General features: G+C 45.6%; 1 protein-coding gene across 2 annotated transcripts; it reads left to right on the plus strand.

Annotated features, from left to right (window-relative positions):
- The first annotated feature begins 11,598 nt into the window (after positions 1-11,598).
- LOC108921367 (SAM domain-containing protein SAMSN-1-like) lies at positions 11,599-18,689 on the plus strand. Of its 2 annotated transcripts, none has more exons than XM_018730840.2 (8): positions 11,599-12,135; positions 13,369-13,446; positions 13,558-13,692; positions 14,540-14,666; positions 14,780-14,931; positions 15,549-15,767; positions 16,277-16,427; positions 17,979-18,689. In XM_018730840.2, exons 1-8 carry the CDS (start codon positions 12,076-12,078, stop codon positions 18,167-18,169), a joined length of 1,113 nt encoding a protein of 370 aa, XP_018586356.1. In that variant the 5' UTR covers positions 11,599-12,075; the 3' UTR covers positions 18,170-18,689. The 2 variants fall into 2 exon arrangements, with proteins under 2 accessions (XP_018586356.1, XP_018586355.1); XM_018730839.2 differs by having other exon boundaries at positions 11,600-12,135; positions 18,002-18,689.
- Positions 18,690-18,912: the final 223 nt, after the last annotated feature.

Genomic DNA, 18,912 nt, shown 5'->3' on the forward strand with positions numbered 1-18,912 from the left:
GTGCGAGATCTGCACCGGGGGAGCTGTCTCTAAGTCTCCAGCCTGAACCTTCTGAGGGCTGAACCTGGGCAGAATGAAACTGTAGATGTGTAGGGTTCCTGTCAACCAAGGGCGGAAGAGTGAAACCTAGAAAGGGTGACACCTAGTATACCTGGCAGGTAGCAGTTAGGGAACCAGGTGTATCGCCAAGATGGTCCTCCTTCACCCTTGAATTGCATAAAAGTGTAGAACTGTAAGCGGTAGAGCTCAGAGCAGAAGTTTTATGACTTGAATAAGCTGTTTTTACTCAAGTTCTTGTCGACTCACGTCGACCACATATAGAGTCCTTCCAGAACGTTCTGTCCTCCACCGGTGTCCTTACTGCTGAAAGGGTTGTGCGTCCATCGTCACCGCGACCGAGTTCATCCAGCTTGTTACTGCTCGTCTTCTCTTTCTTCCAGCTTTCCCAGTCATCACCGTCTTTTCGAGAGCATCCAATCTTCTCGGGACGCGTCCAAAGTATGACAACCTCAGTCCAAAGCAGCCCATGCTTCTTCAGTCCTGCGTCTTCAAAGTCCTCCCCTTTGACCCTCCCTACAACGCTATAGACAGAATTACTGACCGAACACTACTCACTGTTCTCATAGATACAGCAACACATTTAAGGACCTTTTCTAGCTCTTTCTGTGCAGCTGTACCAAGTGCTGGTCTTCGGTGCGTCTCCTGGTTGCTGGATCCCTCGCTATCGATCATTGATCCCAAGAGGCAAAAATTTGTTCACAGCTTCTGCATTTCCACCATAGACACTAAAGTTTGCTTCAGCTTCAGTTGTGATGATTTTACCTTCAGAGTTGATCTCATTAACTTGCTTTCTGCTCTGTCCTTTTTAAAAAGATTTTTAAGTGGTGTTATTGGCACATGGATGGACACTGATGCTACTTCTGCCGATTTGGACTCCATGTTTCTCTCCTCTTATAATGGATCTATTACTGGATACATTATCGTCCTTTTAAATTACATCAATGATATTCAGTCGAGTGAAATTCAGTCGACTGAGGCTACCTTTAAATTCACAGACACCAACTTAGTGAATAAATACTTAAAAGCAAAAACAGGGTTCAGGGGAAGCCGGGCTGCATTCGCCGAAATGGACCTTCTGGGAAGCGTGGAGAGACAAGCGCCTGTCCGTGTTTTCAATTAGTCAGAGTGAATCCGAGCGCTCGTCCCGTTAAGTCCTGGGGTTTGACACCAGCTGTTTGCTCCGTTTCTTTCCAAGTTCTAGTGGGATGTGATTACGGAGCGCTGGGGCCGACTGGGTCGCGCTGCCCTGTAGTGGCTCTCTGCCTCTATTGGATTAGCGGGGGGGGGCAGGAGGCAGAGGATTTGGGTGCTTGTTAATCAGTGGGGCCTCAGCCTGCGTGTGTGTGCATGTGTGTGTGTGCGTGTGCGCCCGTGCGTGTGCGCATGCACTGCGTTTGCTGCCCGAACTCCAGATCGCCTCGCTGTTCCGGGGTGCCGCGGAAGAGGACGACAGGGCTGCGTGATCGGACCCCAGGAGACATGAACCTCTTCTGCTTCTCCCTGGTAGGGATCTCCTCTGCTTCCTCCTGTGTGTGTGTGTGTGTGATCTCGGTGCACATCCTCAGCTCTGGTGAACCCAACCCTCGGTGCGTGTCTGACTCTTGGAGCAACAGCAGGGATGGCCATTGGTGCCACATTGACGGGACGGGGCTGAGAAAGCAATCGCTCTCGGGGTGGTACTGCAGCGGAGTCGCGTAAGTTACAGTGTGAGAGAAGCGTCCTCGAAACAAGTACATATAAAACCTACCACGATGTTAAAGTCTCGGAGCATCGACAGTCATATTTAGGGGCAGCAGGTGGCACAGTGGTTAGAGTTAGTACCTTGGACTCAAACTAGGATCAAATCCCACCTACTGCTGCCGTACCCCTGATCAAGGTACGTCCCATGAATTGATAGGGTAAAAATTCACCAGTGGTACAGATGGATAAATCAGCATAAGCAGATTAGTGCAGAAACCTAAAAATATGTTGTAAGTCACCTTGGAGGAGTGCGAGATAAGATATTTAGAGTAAAATCTGGTTTGTATTCTGTTGTGGGTGTTCTCTGCGAGGTTTTCTTCCTCCTTCCCCAGTGTCTCTGCCAATGGAGTGAAACCAAGAAGAGCACAGATGGTGCCAAATATGCTGCCATATGAGACATATTTTCCCTCGTTCCCAGTGGCAATTTCCCCAGTGCTAATTATCTATTGTTCGAGGGCAATCTGCACATGCGGGCAGCTTGTACCATCTCGGAGTTTCGCGTTGAGGATTTGGAGCGTTTCTCCGAAGCCGAAGTTAGGGTCGCGTTCTTCTCGAGGTTGGAGCAGTTGCTCGCCACGCCGTGGTAAAACCCAGTTAGGGTCTCCCGTCATTTCACGAGGAGCCTGAACGTGCACCGTGACGCACAGCGGCTCTCTGCGGGGCAGGAGGATCGCGGGTTCCGAGCCCCGAGGAGCCCTGCTGCTGTACCCTTGAGCGTGACTGCTGAAGCTCATTAAGACCTTGTGCTAAATGCATAACTGTAATTGTAATGAGTTCTGCGCGATGCTCCGGAAACCACCGCGGAGGAGGCCGTGAGCACAGCGAGCGAGATGTGATGGACGCGAGCATCTTCCCGCAGGAGGGCTCCACGGACAGCCTCTACGAGCCGGTCCGGACGCCTGGCGGCTCCCAGGAACGCGGCCCGCCGCCCCCGCTCCTGGACAGCGCCCGCTGGGGGGGTTCGCAGCCCTCCATCGCCACGGTGAGCATGTTTGCGTGCACAAGCGCACGTGTTCTCGCAGGCCAGCCTAGGCCGCGGCGCCCTGAGCCGGTGGCAGGGTTAGGACTCCTTGACAGAATTAGCAAACGGAGTCGTCGCTCCACGTGGACACCGGGCTAATCCCACGAGGGCATCCGGTCCCCTCAAACGGCAAATAGCGAAATAACTTTCCACCCCGCACATCTTCCCGACAGCGGCTGCAAGTAAGAGAACGGGTTCCATATCCGCGCGACAGGGCGACACGATAAAGGATGAGGAGCAATAACGATAAACGGCAGCCATCTGGACGGATGCTCACTAGCCGTGCAGCTTCTTGCGTTGCGCGGCGCCTCGGCCGCAAACATCACGCGGCGACGCGCCTTTCACGTTCGATCCGTCTCAGCGGGATTGAACTCGGTTTTGGAGTCGTCGAATTCAAACGAAACCCTGTCGTGATCCGCCGCGCCGTTGCAGCTGCGACTCACCCACGGCTTGGACGCCGCTCGTCTATAATAAAACGCCGGAAATCAATCCAGTTAATTGCACACAAAGGCTGACGACTGCCTTAAGCGCAGATCTTCCCGCTCATTCCATCTCCGCGGCGCCAAATAAGCCCGACATTGTAGCTGAAGGGTGTGGGAGAGGAGCCTGGCTGTTTTTTATTTTTTTTCCCCCCGTGCTCTACGCACGCTCCACGGCAGGGTGCGGGGTTCCTTTATGGCAATCGCGCCGTCAAACGATTGTGTGTATTTGTGTGGTTTTCTCGTCAGGAGTCCATCGAGATGCTCGGGATCAACTCGAGGAGGAGGAAGAAGAAAGAGAAGTGAGTTTGCCCGTCGCCCACAGCGGTGAAAGCGCGCAGCTCGGCCGCTGGTTCCGCTGGAATGGATGCCGAGGGCCTGTAAACTCCTCCGGTTAATGCTGAAGCGCTTAAGGTGCTTGCTGCTAGTGGTTCTGACCCGCAGCGCAAGGGTCTCGCACTCTTAATCCTTCTAGTAGCCGTCTATTTATACCAACCGTCCCCTCTGCAGAAGACTTTGGAAATCAATACTCCGGCGCTGCTGGGAAAACGCGCACGGCCCTCGAAGAATCCTGCTTCTCCACGTCATTCCAGCATTCCAGTTTTCCAGATTAAGGAAGATTAAAGACTATTTAAGATTATTGCATTTCTATTTTATTCACATTAATCTTGTCCGATTCAAAAGATGTCCAAAATACCTTGTAGGTTCGGCTCGTCGGAAAGGTGGTTCCAGCATTCGGTGCGTTGCAGAAAGAATATTTTTTGCCTGTATTTATGAAATGTATTATGTGTGTTTTGAGGAAAAATAGGATGTAAATACCTGGGGGGAACGTGAACTAGTAAAGAGTTGAAATAGTTCAGAAGTCAAATGAGCATCACCACGCAGCACTCCATGGAGTGAGGTGAGAAGCTCTGACTTCACGGGAGATCTTACGTAAGCGTGGAGGTCCGTTAGTCCACATTTCACAGGGTGTTTATCTGAAAGTCCCGGGTTAAGGATTAAATTAACTAGGACCTGGTTGAAGCTTTAACCGCTTCTTCAGCCTTCCTGCCTCTGACCCGTAGAGGCACCCAGGGCTCCTGCTCTATGGCTCAATGCGTAGGTAACATTCGGAACCCATCTGCATCTACAGTATGTCGGTATCTGGGGAGCCCTTGCACGCGAGACGCTTCTGTAAGGTACGAGAACAACGAGCTCTTTGGCAACCAGACACGGTCCACGGCAGCCTGTGGTGGCTGGGATACAAAGAGGACGTTACGGTACGAACGTAAGTGATTGAAAAGCGGAAAAAAAAAAAAAAAAACATTTGACTGACATGCAGTGCCGCTTCCTGCTCTTTCATTCCAGAACAATGTTTCCGAAGTCGGCGTTGGACCACAAAGCTGTAGGTACGTGCGTGCGCTCCTTTGTTCCCCTTCCCCCGCACAGCCCTGCTCTCACCAGGTAACGTGGGACCGCAGAGGAGAAAAGACTCAAGTTTTCATGGGTAAACCAGTAGGGTTATTTTTTCAAACCTCAAACCATAGCTACGAATTTGATGCCGTAAGACTAAAACTTAAAATTAGCATAAATTTGACTGAAATGTATTTCAGCGTGTTCACTTTGCGCTGGGCTGGACACAGGCAAGGAAACGGGCGTTTCGTTGGGGTTCGGCTCGAACTAGTCCGCCTTGCGTCATTTCGATCCGAATTTTCATACCGACCCGAATGGGCGGAGCGAACGAGGGCAACAGCTGTACTGAGAGCCAATAGCAGTGTGACTGCAGACTTGCTCCTCCCCTTTTGCTCATCGCATAACCTCTGAGCTCCATCAGGTGTGTGTGTCTGCACTAAACCTCTGCCCCCACCTTGGGCTCCCCGGCGGCTTAAAATGACCAGCGAGGTGTATTTGATTTTGTTTTTGATTAACTTTGTTTATCCTCTGCCGCTTTTAATCCTCTTTCTACTGTATTGTCAGCTTGTACAAAAAAAAACCCCCCCCCACACACACACACACACACACACACACCATCAAAACGCTGGATTCAGTAACCCACTTGGCTCAGTGCTGTACTGCTTTGAGATCTCTGAATGACTTTTTTTTGAACTCTTAATCACACCCTTGCCCCCCTTCAGCTCACGCGGATGGCAATAACGCCTGCTGGCAGTCCCCTGGAGACAGCGAAACCGTCTCTATCCAGAACAAACGCAACGAAGGTAAACTTAAGAAAGGGCACCATAAAGAAGGTCAAGGCTAAAGGGCCATTCCCTGCCCCACCATAGTTGCCAGGTGTGTTCGGGGTAGGCGTAGGTTTGCAGGTACAGCTCAGCAGGTTGCAAGGTAGTAGTTGGTTAGGTAGAATGGCCTGGTCTATAAGCTAAAGGTGTGTTTAACAACAGCTGTCAAGAGAGGTGATGGCTAGAGCTTGACATCATGCAAGATGGAGCTGTAATTCAGTGTTTGACCTGTAGGAGGCAGTATGCCGTGAACATGACACTGCCAGCTGTTTTACAGCCTGTTCAAAGGACAGCTGACGGCTGTGTGTTTCCAGTGCTGGGGGAGGACCTCCTGCAAAGAAGTTCCCGAACCGGGGAGGACAGGGAGCGACTGCTGACTGTAAAGAGGATGGAAGTGGATCCTGCAGTCCAGGTGAGCTCTTGGTCAAGTGGTCACCTGGTGAAACACACACATGGTTAGAGCAGCCAAAAGCAATACTCATGTAAAAGTACAGCTACTTTATTTAAAAAAAAAAAAAAAAAAAAAAAGACTGAAATCAAAGCACTCGTCCAAAAATTTACTTGAGTATAAAGTGGGGGGAAAAAAAAACCACTCAAAATTACTTTGCTTCACATCAGGCTTTTAGAAATTCTGAACCAGTAGCAATGTTAACGGCTTCAATAAAGTTTTCTGGAAAATACGTGCCTGTCTTTTCCATAAATCTGCTGTGTGGGAAAAAATACATATTGTCAATCAGACTAATCAAATAAAATACCACATTCTGCTGGTGTTATTAACTATCAGACAACTTTGTCCAAGGTGACTTACAGCAATTTAAGCATTTATGTAGCAGGGTAATTTTTACTGCATCAATTCAGGGCAAGTACCTTGAACCAGGGTACTGCAGTAGGATCAGGAACTGAGAGACCAGACCTTTGACTGCGAGGTGACAGCTGTAACCACCACACGCTGCTGCAAAACAACAGCTGAATGACTCACTCACCATTTAGCTGACACCTTTATCCAAAGAGATTTACAACTGGCAGGAGGGGAATTCGAACCTTCGACAACCTCTTCATTAGAAGCCATTGTCCCTAACTGCTACGCTACGGAGCGTCCCATAGCGAGAAAACCCCGACACACAACGACGAATCCCCAAAAACTGAGACGTCCTGTCGGTTCAGATGGTCAAAATCTGAAAAAACGTAAAACCCTACAGGACCACTCGCCTTGTGGGAACTTGCTTTACTCGTCACTCCATCTGTTCTGGGAGATACCTAGCAAGGTGATGATTGATTTAAGACATCGGAATTAAATGGCACGAACACAAGGTGTAGCCAGTTCACTGTAGGGAACAAAATGTTGACTAACGTAGCAGGTTAAGTGGTATTCCATACCTAAGGGTGATGTTGACTATCTGGTTAGGAAGCAATACTTTGTCGGTCAGGCAACCCCCACTAATCCACGGGCACAAGGCGGTGTGGTGGTTGGCACCACATTTCATTCAATGGACCAAGGTTCAAGTCCCCCTGCTGCTGTACTACCTTTGATCATTGGACTTATCCTGAACTGATAAAGCAAAAATTACCCTCTTAAAAAGGGCAAATCGTCGTAGCAATTTTCTACGATGTTTGGTAGCATCTGTCTGAAATTACTGCGTTTTCACTCTCCAGCTGTTGCGCTACGAGGCCTGGATGCCAACCTGGCAACAGCCTGGCCGACAGCAGATGGAACCGGTAAGAGCTTCTCTACGCTACCTCATTTTCCCACAATCCTACACTCTCAGTACATCGATTAAACCGCGGCCACCCTGACTGAGCTGTGCCCGCGCTGTATTCGGAACCCTCGGTACCCGATTTCAGACATTTTGACTCGGCTCTAATCAGTTGCAGTACTAATACAAGGCAGCTTGTGTGGCCACTGTTAGAGAGTGGTGCCGGAAGACGGGGGGACCCTCGGCAGAATCCAGAAGCTGGTACGGCCCAAGAAGGGGAACCAGAGCAGCCTGGAGGAGTCCCAGGGTTCCACTGAGACAGCTGGTAGGTCCCTAGTACCTCCGCATTAACAAACGGGCCTCGGTGTCACAGGGTTAGGAGTTCAAATCCCAGCAAAAACAGGAGGCTACCCACCACCATGAAGGGGTAATAAGTAAAATTTTAACCTTGACAGGACTTAACTTCAGCAGCACTTTATAAAGCATTTTAAAGTTGGGAGTGTTCCGAAATATTCAACATAATAGTATTATTTAAAACACCGATTAAAAAAATCATGTCTATAACTTGTGATTATTCTAAGGAAACCATAGTGAAATGTTTTTATACGACCGGAAAGCTCCCGAGGGTCTGCATACAGGGCTGTATTTAAACACAGCTTGTTCTGTGGTCTCCCATGGCAAACTTTGACCATGCCCACGGTGAGATCTAAGGGGATCGATTACTTTGGCCTGGATCATTCAGCTCTGTGTTCGTGTCATCCATGTGGCTCCAGCTGCGGACTCTGCGGTGCCAGATGACAGCCCTGTCATGTCCTGCATGGGCCTGGGGAAGAGGACAGAGAAAAAGTCCAGCAAGGAGGCCCAGGTGCAGACGTCCCAGGGAGCAGGTGGGGGCAGGGCCGGAGGGGGGCTCTACGCCACCTGGGATCCAGGCTCGCACTCGACACAGCAGCGCTGGAGCAACTTATCCGAGTTCCCCGCCACCTGGGACTACGCTCATCACACCTGCATCCGAACCCTCGACCTCCACCGTCCACGTGTTTACGACTTCAATTCACCCAGGGATGGGGACTGTCACGCCACCGAGACGGACCCCTTACCCCCGCAAATAGCATGCTCCATCACTGACCTGGACGTCTGCGACGGCACGGTGAGTCACCCACACAAGGCTTAGTGAACAGGTGGTGTGTGGTTTGGAAGCGGAACCAAAGGCTAGAAATTCACTGCTCACGGCACAAGGTACAAGGAGTGTGACTGTTTTTCCACAAATAAAGGTAATTCACCTAAGTCACCACATTAACTGCACAACCATGTAATGTAAGTAAATAAGAATGCAAATTAATTGTAATCGGACCCAAATAATACCCCTTAAGATTAAACCCCTTAAGAAAATACATATTTATTTTAATTTTAATACAGGCACCCTTCAGTTAATCCTTTATTTAAAAAAAAAAAAAAAAAAAAAAAACAGATCTAAAGTATATTCAATGACCCCTGAATGTATGAATACAATGGGGACTAGAAGCTGAGTAAAGATTTGACATATTAGTAATAATCCAGTGTCACCAAAAACTCCTATTCATTGCCAGCTGTTGACAGATTCACCCCATAAATATGTGGGATGTTCATCTCGTTATTGATCACTGACGCGAAGAAGCACCGAAACCTGAGCTATAAACAATCAGGAAGCGAGCTGAATGAGCTCAGCTTGATTATCCGATGAGCTGCAAATGCCCTTAAGGAAGGTTTCTCAACTAGTTATTTCAGACTAGTATCGCTGATATTACTGAAAGAATATAAATATCAAGGACACAAGCCCATTCTAATGCAAACCCAACTTAATCTCCATTCTAGCTTTTCACAGTACGTACACACGCACACAGAGAGTCTGAAACCGCTTATCCCAGGCAGGGTCGTAGCGAGCTGGAGCCAAACCCGGCAACACAGGGCGAAGGGCTGGAGGGGACACACCTAGGATGGGTGCCAGTCTGTCGCAAGGCACCCCAAGCAGGACTCGAACTCCAGACCACCAGAGAGCAGGACCCGGTCAAACTCGCTGTGCCACCGCACCCCCCCTTTTCACAGTAAATTGTGGGGTTTGATGGGGGGGGGGGGGAATCATAGTGAGGCAAATGAGATTTTTTACCTGTTTTTGTTTGATTTATTTTTACAACAATTTTGAAGCACTGAGAAGAGCGCAGCTTAACAATAGATAAAAACAAACAGTTGGCCCCTCAGCATTGACAGTTTCCAGATATGGATTATGACCGATAATCTGGGATTGAGATTTTACCCAATTGCTTGCGGATAGATTAAGGCGCTCTTGGCCACAGGGCTGTGTGGCTTGGCCTGGGGCAGCGGCAGCAGTAGCAGCTCATCTGTGCTCCGTGACTTCACAGAGGAGAACCAGCAGAGATCCAGAACTCAGAGTCACAGTTGCTGGATGAGGGATTAGTGTTCAGGACAGCGAAGCGAGACTGTCAAGTGCAGAGCTTTGTTTGGCTATTTCTAATCATGATTCAAAAAAAAGAAAACATCTCCACATGTGCAAATTTCATCATAAAATTCACAGAAAACAGGCACTGGTTCGCTATACATCTCACGGCGTGACCTTAGCATTCCATTTTGACCATATCCGAAAACATTTTTATTGCCGCAATTTCAGTTTGAAGTGAAAAACAGAAATTTGTCATACATTAGACACAAAAGCAGAACTTATTTCTGTTTTATCCTTGTAAACATATTACATTTTTCCTGTTTAGATGTGTCACCGAAGTTTGACTGTCAACAGAGATACCTGGTCTGATATGATCCATAAATTACAGGAGAGATACCAAGGGCGAAATTAATACCTGTGGTCACAACAGGTTATAAAATGAGCTCCGGGTGGCTCAAAAGTCATGAGAGTCCATTCCAGCTGCCCCTGAGCAAGTCCAGGTCCTTGAGTCAGTAAGAAATGGTGGGTGGTGCTGGAGAACTGGAACCAGACCAGCTCAACTCCTCTGCAAAACGGGGCTGCTTCCTCCTTGCATGTTCAGATGAACTGAAGAGTGGTGATCTCACCTCTGTGGGTTACTGAGCTCCACAACCGTTGCAGATACTATTATTCATCATCGATTTATTACTTACTCATTATTATTTTACTTTCATGTTTTCATTGCTTCTGTATCTCTTGTTATCGACTCCAGGGTATATTTTGTATGTCTTAAAAAATGTGACAATTTGGCACGAGGCTGGGGTCACGGTACAGCTACCAGGCACCTCTGCACTCACAGGCTGCAAGTCTTGCGAATAATTAGACTTATACCGCAACCTCGAAATCGCTTGAGTTATTCTGAGCGTGGCACCAGAAGTGTTGAAGGAATCATGTGTCGTGGCTTGCTTGCGCCGTTTCTGTCAAAAAAAAACCCCCCCAAACACCGGACGTATAAAGCATACACAAACACATTTCTCTCTCGACAGGATTTTGGAAACATACTGCTGGGGTAAGCGCTTTTTCAAACACCTCCTAGTAGGGTAAAGGGGATTCCCCTCGAGCAGATAAGAAAACTCCCGCTTAACCCCATTACCAACAACACTGCAGTTTCATAAAAACCAGCTGATGCTTTCACAGTAATACATGAATACCTGACGACAACTAGAAGGGAAGGAGCAGGAAAGATCCTTCATCGCCACCCTGTTACTACTCCAGGCACTCACAGGTAGTAAAAGCCCTGACTGTATTTCTCTATGGACAAAGGTATCAGCTAAATAAAGCATAATCATAATTTTTTTGCCCCTAGGACATAAATGCAAATACCTGTAATAAACTGATAAATTTTAAATGAGTCAACATAAAAGGAAGGGGGGAAAAAAATGTCCTTCTCTTGACCACCACCAAGGAGTCCACTTAACTAGCTAGTACATGATTTGCCCTTGAGCGATGTCATATTGTAGCAATCCTGGAGTTACTGCCTCTAACCCTAACTGCTTAATAGACTTCAGACAGCTGATGATGTGGTTTAGGGTTTTCTTCACCATGGAAAGTCATGGTTTGAATCTCCCCCTAAATATCATCCTTGAGAAGCAGGGTTTTACATACATTAAGTACAGGAACCATGTTTTCAATGCCTTAGTGGTTTAACTACCATATTTGGAAAGTTCCAAGTTTATGGGTCAGTCATTAAAGGAAATGTGCTGTTCAATAATCAGATGGAGAGTGACTGCAACTCGGTGTTCATCGCGCACTGTTTTTCCTGTCCAAATGTATTGCAGGTGTGGAACTAGGCCAAACCGGGGGGGAGGAGGAGGAGAAAATTATAAAAAAATAAAAATAAAAAAAACAAATTATATTCCAGTTAGTTGGAAATTGTTTAATATATTAAATATTATTTATTTAAATTTGAGTGCTTTTTCCCTGAGAAAATGACCCCCAATTAAGAGCACACCCTACGAAAAATGTTTCAATAATCGCTTACATCCGTTTCAGTTTCAGCACGGTAAGCCAAAATCTAAACAGAAGCCTGCATACATTATTAGCAGTTTCCACCTTGTCGAAACAGAAAAGTCAGCGGTGATGACAGCAGCGATATAAAGGGACAGTTTGACTTGGAGACCAAGGACTGGTTAACAGTAATGATCCTATCAGCTGTTCTCAGCGGCACTCAAGTGTTCACACTTGGTGTGCGTTTCTTGCTTGAAACGACACACAGGGCTTTCGTAAGCAGCCTGTTGAGCACGCAGCTCATATCCTGTGTTGTTCTGAGGAAGCTGTGAAGTCACAGTGTCACCACATCAGCGGCACGTCCCGAGCAGCCTCTCACAAGAGCTCTTCTCTGAGCGTGTGGGTCACCGAAAGCTGGTTTTCCGACGCTGAACTGAAGACAATGCTTCAAAGAAAACACTCCAACGTTTCAGACAAACCAAAGCCCAACGCCAAGCCGAAGGTAGGATTTGAAAACAACTATGTAGCAAAGCAGGATTTCAAAGAAGTGCATTTAACCAAGAGCCAGGATGGTGAGCCCAGAAAAGTTCAAGCATAAAAGTACAGTGAGAACTGCAGAAAAGCAGTGGTGACCCAGCAGTTCCACTCAAGGAGGACTTAGGCAAGCCAATATTGATGAACTTTTGTTCATAAATTTTTTGGAGAAAGAGGAATACATAAGTGTTTTTAATTCATGAAGATGTGTATAAAGATATAAACACAAAACAGAGGTTTTGACAACAGGTCCCAACTCTAAGTTCAGTCTGAAAAAGTGGTCAGAAAAGAACACAAACATTTCAAACATTTCAGCTGAATGTCGGTGTCAGCGTCTCATGTGAAACAGAGAGCTCGTCACTTTGAGCAGTTATTTGGTCAATGTGGAAAGAAGATCTACTCAAATTAACCAAATGAGCTGCACCATCGCCGTCTACCAGATTACAGCTTTTGACATTTGTTTTTCAGTGCTGACATTGAGTTTTAGGGAAATTTGCAATGCTGATTTCTCTTAAAATGATAACTGCTGTGCTGTTTTCATGTTTTGATCCAACGGGGGTCTATTTCACATTGAGTTTGTATTTTTGTATAGCGTCCTACCAACATGTTGCCTCTGGCTTCTTACTAAAGAAAATATAAATAGTGTAGCCATGCAATACTTAACAGCAATATCAATAGCTACTCATTTCATAGACTCTCAGCTTGTCATCATGATGATCATAAAACAGGGTGTTTTATGGGGAGACACTGCAACAAGTTACTTCTCCACAGGACCACTAACAGTGAACTGGATTGAACTACTGTTTTCAGGTGGTGGATGGAGCATAATTGTGCAGGTCCTGCAAACCAAACACATTCCAGGGTGGTGGTTACTTAATTGCTGTCCACCATTTTTACTCATCATGGAAGCTGATGATTGAATGTGAAACATTGTAGTCACTGCCAACTACAAGGGTTTTAAAGCCAGTGATGAATTTAGTGTGCACAGGATAATGTTTACAGTTACTGGTCCTGGTTAATGGTTTATTTGCATGTTGAACTGGAGAGCCTGGCAGTTATATCACTTTCAAGAAGTTAGTCAAGAGAATGTTTCTACATAGGCAAAAATGCCATTTCAGAAGAAGTTTAATTCTACTTTCATTCTGAAATGATCATTCATGTCAGTATCAAACAAGTTTAAACAGTCTTATTCTTTCCACAGCGATCAACCAGCTTTGGCCGATTTGATTCCTTCAGACACTCCTCCCCATCCAAGCACGATGAAAACGAAGCAAATCTTGTACGTTTATTGCACGTTCTCTTGAGCAATACCTGAGCAGCAGCGGGAACAGAATAAGAATTCCTGAAGTATGTATTTTTGTTCTTTGTGACCTTTTGTGTGCTTCTGTAGCACACTGAGGGACAACAGATGGCCGATGGCAGCGACCAGGGCCGAACAAGGGTCCTGGGGAAAATGAAGGCCATCTCCTTGACCATGCGCAAGCGGATGGGAAGGAAGTACGCCAAGGCTCTGTCGGAAGACATGGTGAGAGGCCTGAGACCTTGTTAACCACACCTACAGCACATATCAACAGTTAGCTGCAATTACAACAAAAGAGAAAGAGTGTGGTAATAAACTCTACAAAGTAAACCCTAGTGAAGGATTGCAGCCACTCAGGGATTCATGTGCTTATAAGAGACTCCACACTTTAGGAGTAATTGTGCAAAAAATTACTGCATTTTACCAAGGAGCTGAATGGGAAAAGGCACTAAATGCAGCAAGATCTCCTAGTGAGAACTGTAAGACAACTGCACTTTTCCGGCTGTGTGGAAACGACTATACCGTTTCCACTGGCTGCACACCAGACATCATGATGGCTGCTATTGACAGGAGCAAACAATGGTGAATTAGACCCCCATGGGAAGGGTGTAAAGGGTAATGATGCCCTCAGGGATTGAGAAGCTTTAGCTGCAGTTTCAAACTGACTACTGGCTTACAGCTTCATCTCCCCACTTTGTGCTTTCCATATACTGACAAGGGAGAGAATGAGCGACAAATTCTATTACTAGTACTTTAGCACACTTTATATAAATGGAGTTGCATATCATAAAGCCTTATGCTTTCCTATCCGGAATGTTTTTTTTTTTTTTTTTTTTTTAAACCACACTGCAGTTATTTTGCTCTTAAATGCACTCGTTTACTCTGAGCTGAGGGTCACTGGAGAGAAGCATCTGTTGCATGCATAAGATGTCAATGTTATTTAAAAGTGCAACACTAGAATCAGTTCAAGAACAAGCTTTGGGTCACAAGCTCTGATCCTTAGTTTGATCATAACTGGCACTGCAAATCTATGCAACGGAGAGTCTCACGAGACCCTGTGCTCCCAATTCAGGGTGAGGAAATTGAGAGGGAGCAGGAGGCAGAGGCAGATGGGGGGCAGCCCTTGGATAGAGGCTGCAGGAGGAGCAGCAACTCCTTGGAGAGCCTCTACAGCCTGAACAGCGGCCGAAGCTCGTCCAGTGAGTGCCACACCTGTCCTCAACCACGACCCGACTGATACTAACTCAGGGACACACACACACACACACACACACACACACACTAAATATCACTTGTTTTTACTGGCGTACAGGTGGCATCACGAGTGGCTCGGATGGATCCAGCAACCGGGAGAGCCTGCGAGTGGAGGAGGAGTTGCCGTACACAGGTCACATCTGCGGCAGAGCCAGGGTCCACACAGACTTTGTACCGAGCCCGTATGACACAGACTCGCTCAGGCTCAAGGTACCATCCAAACAGGGTTTGAAATGGGAACGAATGGCCGACTTCTGAATTATTGAAGATGAAGTTTCCGTTATATTTATAATTGCATTTTATACGTTTACCCTGTGATGGACTGGCATTCCTTCCAGGGTGCAACCCTCAGCCTTGAACCCGATGCTTCCAAGATAGGCCTTGGATCATTGCGATCCTGCTCAGTTATTGAGGATGGATGGATGGATGGATGAATGAATAAATCGATTTTATGCCCTTAGATATTTTTAAATTTATCCCTAAAGTGTACTACTTTGTTAAAGGAAAATTTCCTTTTACAAATTGCTCTTCTCAATAGAGTGACACTGAATAATTGCTCACATACAGAGATAACTTATGACAAACAGCAGCAAAATTTCACAAACTGTACATAAGAATGCCAGTGGTCAACTCGGGGGGGGGGGGGGCAGCCAAAGAAATGGGAGGAACAATACACATTTGGGGTCAAAAGAGACCCATCAGAAGTCATAGACCAAGTTTTCTGTCTCTAACATGGATTGAAATGGCTTTTTCTTATTTTTGCCTTCGTGTATTTGACAAGCGCCAATCCCTCTCCCATAGCCGTAATTCTATTTTCTTTCTCACAGGTGGGAGACATCATCGATGTCATCAGCAAGCCCCCCATGGGCATATGGACAGGTGTGCTCAACAATAAAGTGGGAAACTTTAAGTTTATCTATGTGGACCTGATTGAGGAGCAGAGAGTGCCCCAGAAGTCAGGGTGCCAGAAGACGGGACCTAACAGGCAAAGCATACTGCCTACAACAAAAACACTTCAGGAGTTGCTCGACAGCCTTCATTTAGAGGTGCTCATTGCTGTTTGAAAGCACGCACACACAAACACACAGGTACTTGGTCCAGGTCTTAACAGCTCCAGGTTTCAGAATAAATCTTAATTATTAACTAACTTACACCTGAAAGATCAGAGGTTACTTGTTCAGAGTGAACCCTAAGCAACCAAATAGGAAGTGATGAGTCAAAGCAAACAAGAGGTACAGAGAAAATCACCACCTTTGACACTCGACAACTGTGACTACCGTTACTCGACTTGGCTTATGCAAACAGTGTTTCATTATATACAACTTCTACACTAAAACTGCAAATCAAAGAATTGTCAGTGTCCTGCCAGGTGACAGCTGGTAGGATATTTTAAAAAACTACAGTAAAGAGAAAGGTGTGTCCAATGTCACCATGACTGAGCCCATCTAGCTGATTGCTGTTTGTTCTCTTTGCCCACTAATCATCTTTTTGAGAAAAGCCAATTGGTATTGATGCTAATGATGGTACATAGTTAACAGCGCTGTCTTCTGTCCAGGAGTATACCTCTTCCCTGCTCCTGAATGGCTACCAGACTGTGGAGGACCTCAAGGAGCTGAAGGAGCAGCACCTCATCGAGCTGGACATGACTGACCTGGAGCACCGGAGCAGACTTCTGGCTGCTGTCGATTGCCTCCTTGATGCTGAAGGTGGGTGTGCCATGTTGGCTGAGGTTTGGCATTTGGCTCAGTTACACACAATTCCTCTGAGAGACTTCAGTGCCATTTAGAGTATAAATGCTGACTTTGGATGGAAGCGTGGAGATGGCCTGAGAGGTACCACATGTCTGTAGCCACAAACCACAGGGCCACCTTCTTGCTGTTGCAACAGGAAGCAACTAGACAAAAATACAAGTGTTCAGCTGGCCTCTTGCAGTGGTAAAGCTCATTGAGATAGAGCAACTGCAGTGCATGATGTTAAAAGTGGGCACTTGAGTGAGCAAAGGTGCACGCAAACAAAGTGATTTGGCGTAAACATTAAGGGCATCATGTAATGTTTAGAGACCGAAAAGGTGGGCCTCTAGCAAAGATCTGACATAATCACTGATTTAGTAGAAGTACAAGACACTGGTGTATCTCAGCTGAGTAAAAACACAGAACACGATGACTGCGGGAGCAGAGTCTGCCACAGTTCCCTTCAGGACACTCACCTCACAAACATCTACAGGATGTGTTTTTCTTCTTCTCAGCAGTACAGCAGCTACGGTTCAAATCCTATCTGATCTGGGTCAATGACACAGAGTTACTACACAGACATTTGTGCTTTTGCAGAGAAAAATTCTTTTTTGGCAGTTATTCAACAGTAACAATTATTCTTTAGAGATGCACTCAGCTTGCTAAAACAACCGGTGTGTAAACTAGAAGTCTGTTCATAACCCAATTTGTTCATAATGTCATGCATATCTCCAAGGTCACATTTACTACTAACTAACAAGTGAAAGGTTAATACGGATATACCTCGATTTCTATGGAAATTAAGTGGAAAAACAGATACAGCTGTAATTATTTCACTACTGAAATTAGTACCAACTGATACATAAACATTTACACTGTATTAAAACAAATTTTGAATGACTGAAAATAATCTCCACAAACTCCCACTCAATGCTCATTGTTTACCAATTAATCTCAAACATGTGAAACATTTCTCATTTTGTTATTGAGCACCAATGCTAAGACACAACAGACATGAGGTGTAAACATTGGAAACGAAATAAGGTTATTTGACACTTCTGTTCAGTTTAGGTGTCCTTTACTGCCACCTGTCGGCTGAATGTAAATGCAGGTCACCTTCAATCTGCAATCAGCAAATTTTAGAAAACTTCAGTGAAGAAAATACAATTATAAACAAGCTGAAAAAATTGGTACATTTAAAAATAACACCACCGCTGATGACACAAAAAGGTGGTGTATTGAATTTCAATGCCATTTCCATTACCTTAGGATGTATTTTACATAACTGTCCAAAATAATGTAGATGTTACTTTGGATTTTTATCTATACCATCAATTACATTCCATTTTAGAAAGTTGCTATAAGAGATGCATAGCTTCTAGTTGTTAAGCAAGTTGATTTATGAGCGGGAGGTTACTGTACAAAGTGATCACCCCTAAAGTTTCAACTGTATGACATGCACACCTAAGACTTGTCTTAAGCCAATAAAATACGCAGTATAGAACTGCAGTTACATGTAAAAAGCAGGGTCGGTTTCCATTTTCCTGCAGGCAATGAAGAGGAGGGGGGTGAAGACGAGAAAAAGGGTGCCACAGAGAGCAGGCTGCAGTCAGAAAATAGAAAAGACAACCCAAGTGACTGTCCCAGAGACTCAGGCTGCTATGTCACTCCTGAGGGGTCTGACAACGGTAAGGATGACACATACGGCCACGCTGTGATAGCAGAAAGGCCCTTGGGGGAGTCCTAGAGCCTCAACGTTCCCCTTCAACCTGTTTGTACTGGAGTCATTTGTTGACCTGCCCCAATTGAAAGACCCCTTGTTGACTTAAACGGTGTGTTCAATCAATTTCATCAGTATCATTAAACAATTTAACTGGACATTTTATTTGTGTCTAAAGATTTTTACTTTTCTTTGTATCCTGTTATTTCAATACGTCTTATACTGTCATTATCAAAGGCGCGTGTCTCTACAGGTTTGTCTGAACGAGTGAGGTTGTTCATGTTGAAAATTTTTCTACGTGCTTGGTGGAATTCAATTTTAAAGAAAAATGTTTTTTAAAAAAAAAAAAAAAAAGTTGTCAGAGTCCACAGAAAGGCAGTAGACTAAACTTCTGATAGAGGTTTTACTTCTTACCCATATCTGGCCATTGCAGTTTGTTTTCCTCACTGCATCATGTGATCTTAAAATATTTTTTCAAATAAACCTGTCTTTAAAGTCAGGTAGTATTTGTACTCTTGAGGCAGTCATGGTGAACTTTAAGGCTCTGTGTGGAAAAGGGACCCCCAGACAGTTTAAAGACACTACAAACTTTTTTTTAAATTCATTTAGCTGATGCTTTTCTTCGAAGCAACTTAGTGTTAAATCTACTTACAATTATTTACCCATTTATATAGCTGGGTAATTTTACTGGGACAATTTAGGGTAAGTACTTTGGTCAAGGGTACTACAGTCAGAAGTGGG

Source organism: Scleropages formosus, chromosome 25 (genome assembly GCF_900964775.1).
Source record: "Scleropages formosus chromosome 25, fSclFor1.1, whole genome shotgun sequence".
Lineage (NCBI taxonomy): Eukaryota > Metazoa > Chordata > Actinopteri > Osteoglossiformes > Osteoglossidae > Scleropages > Scleropages formosus.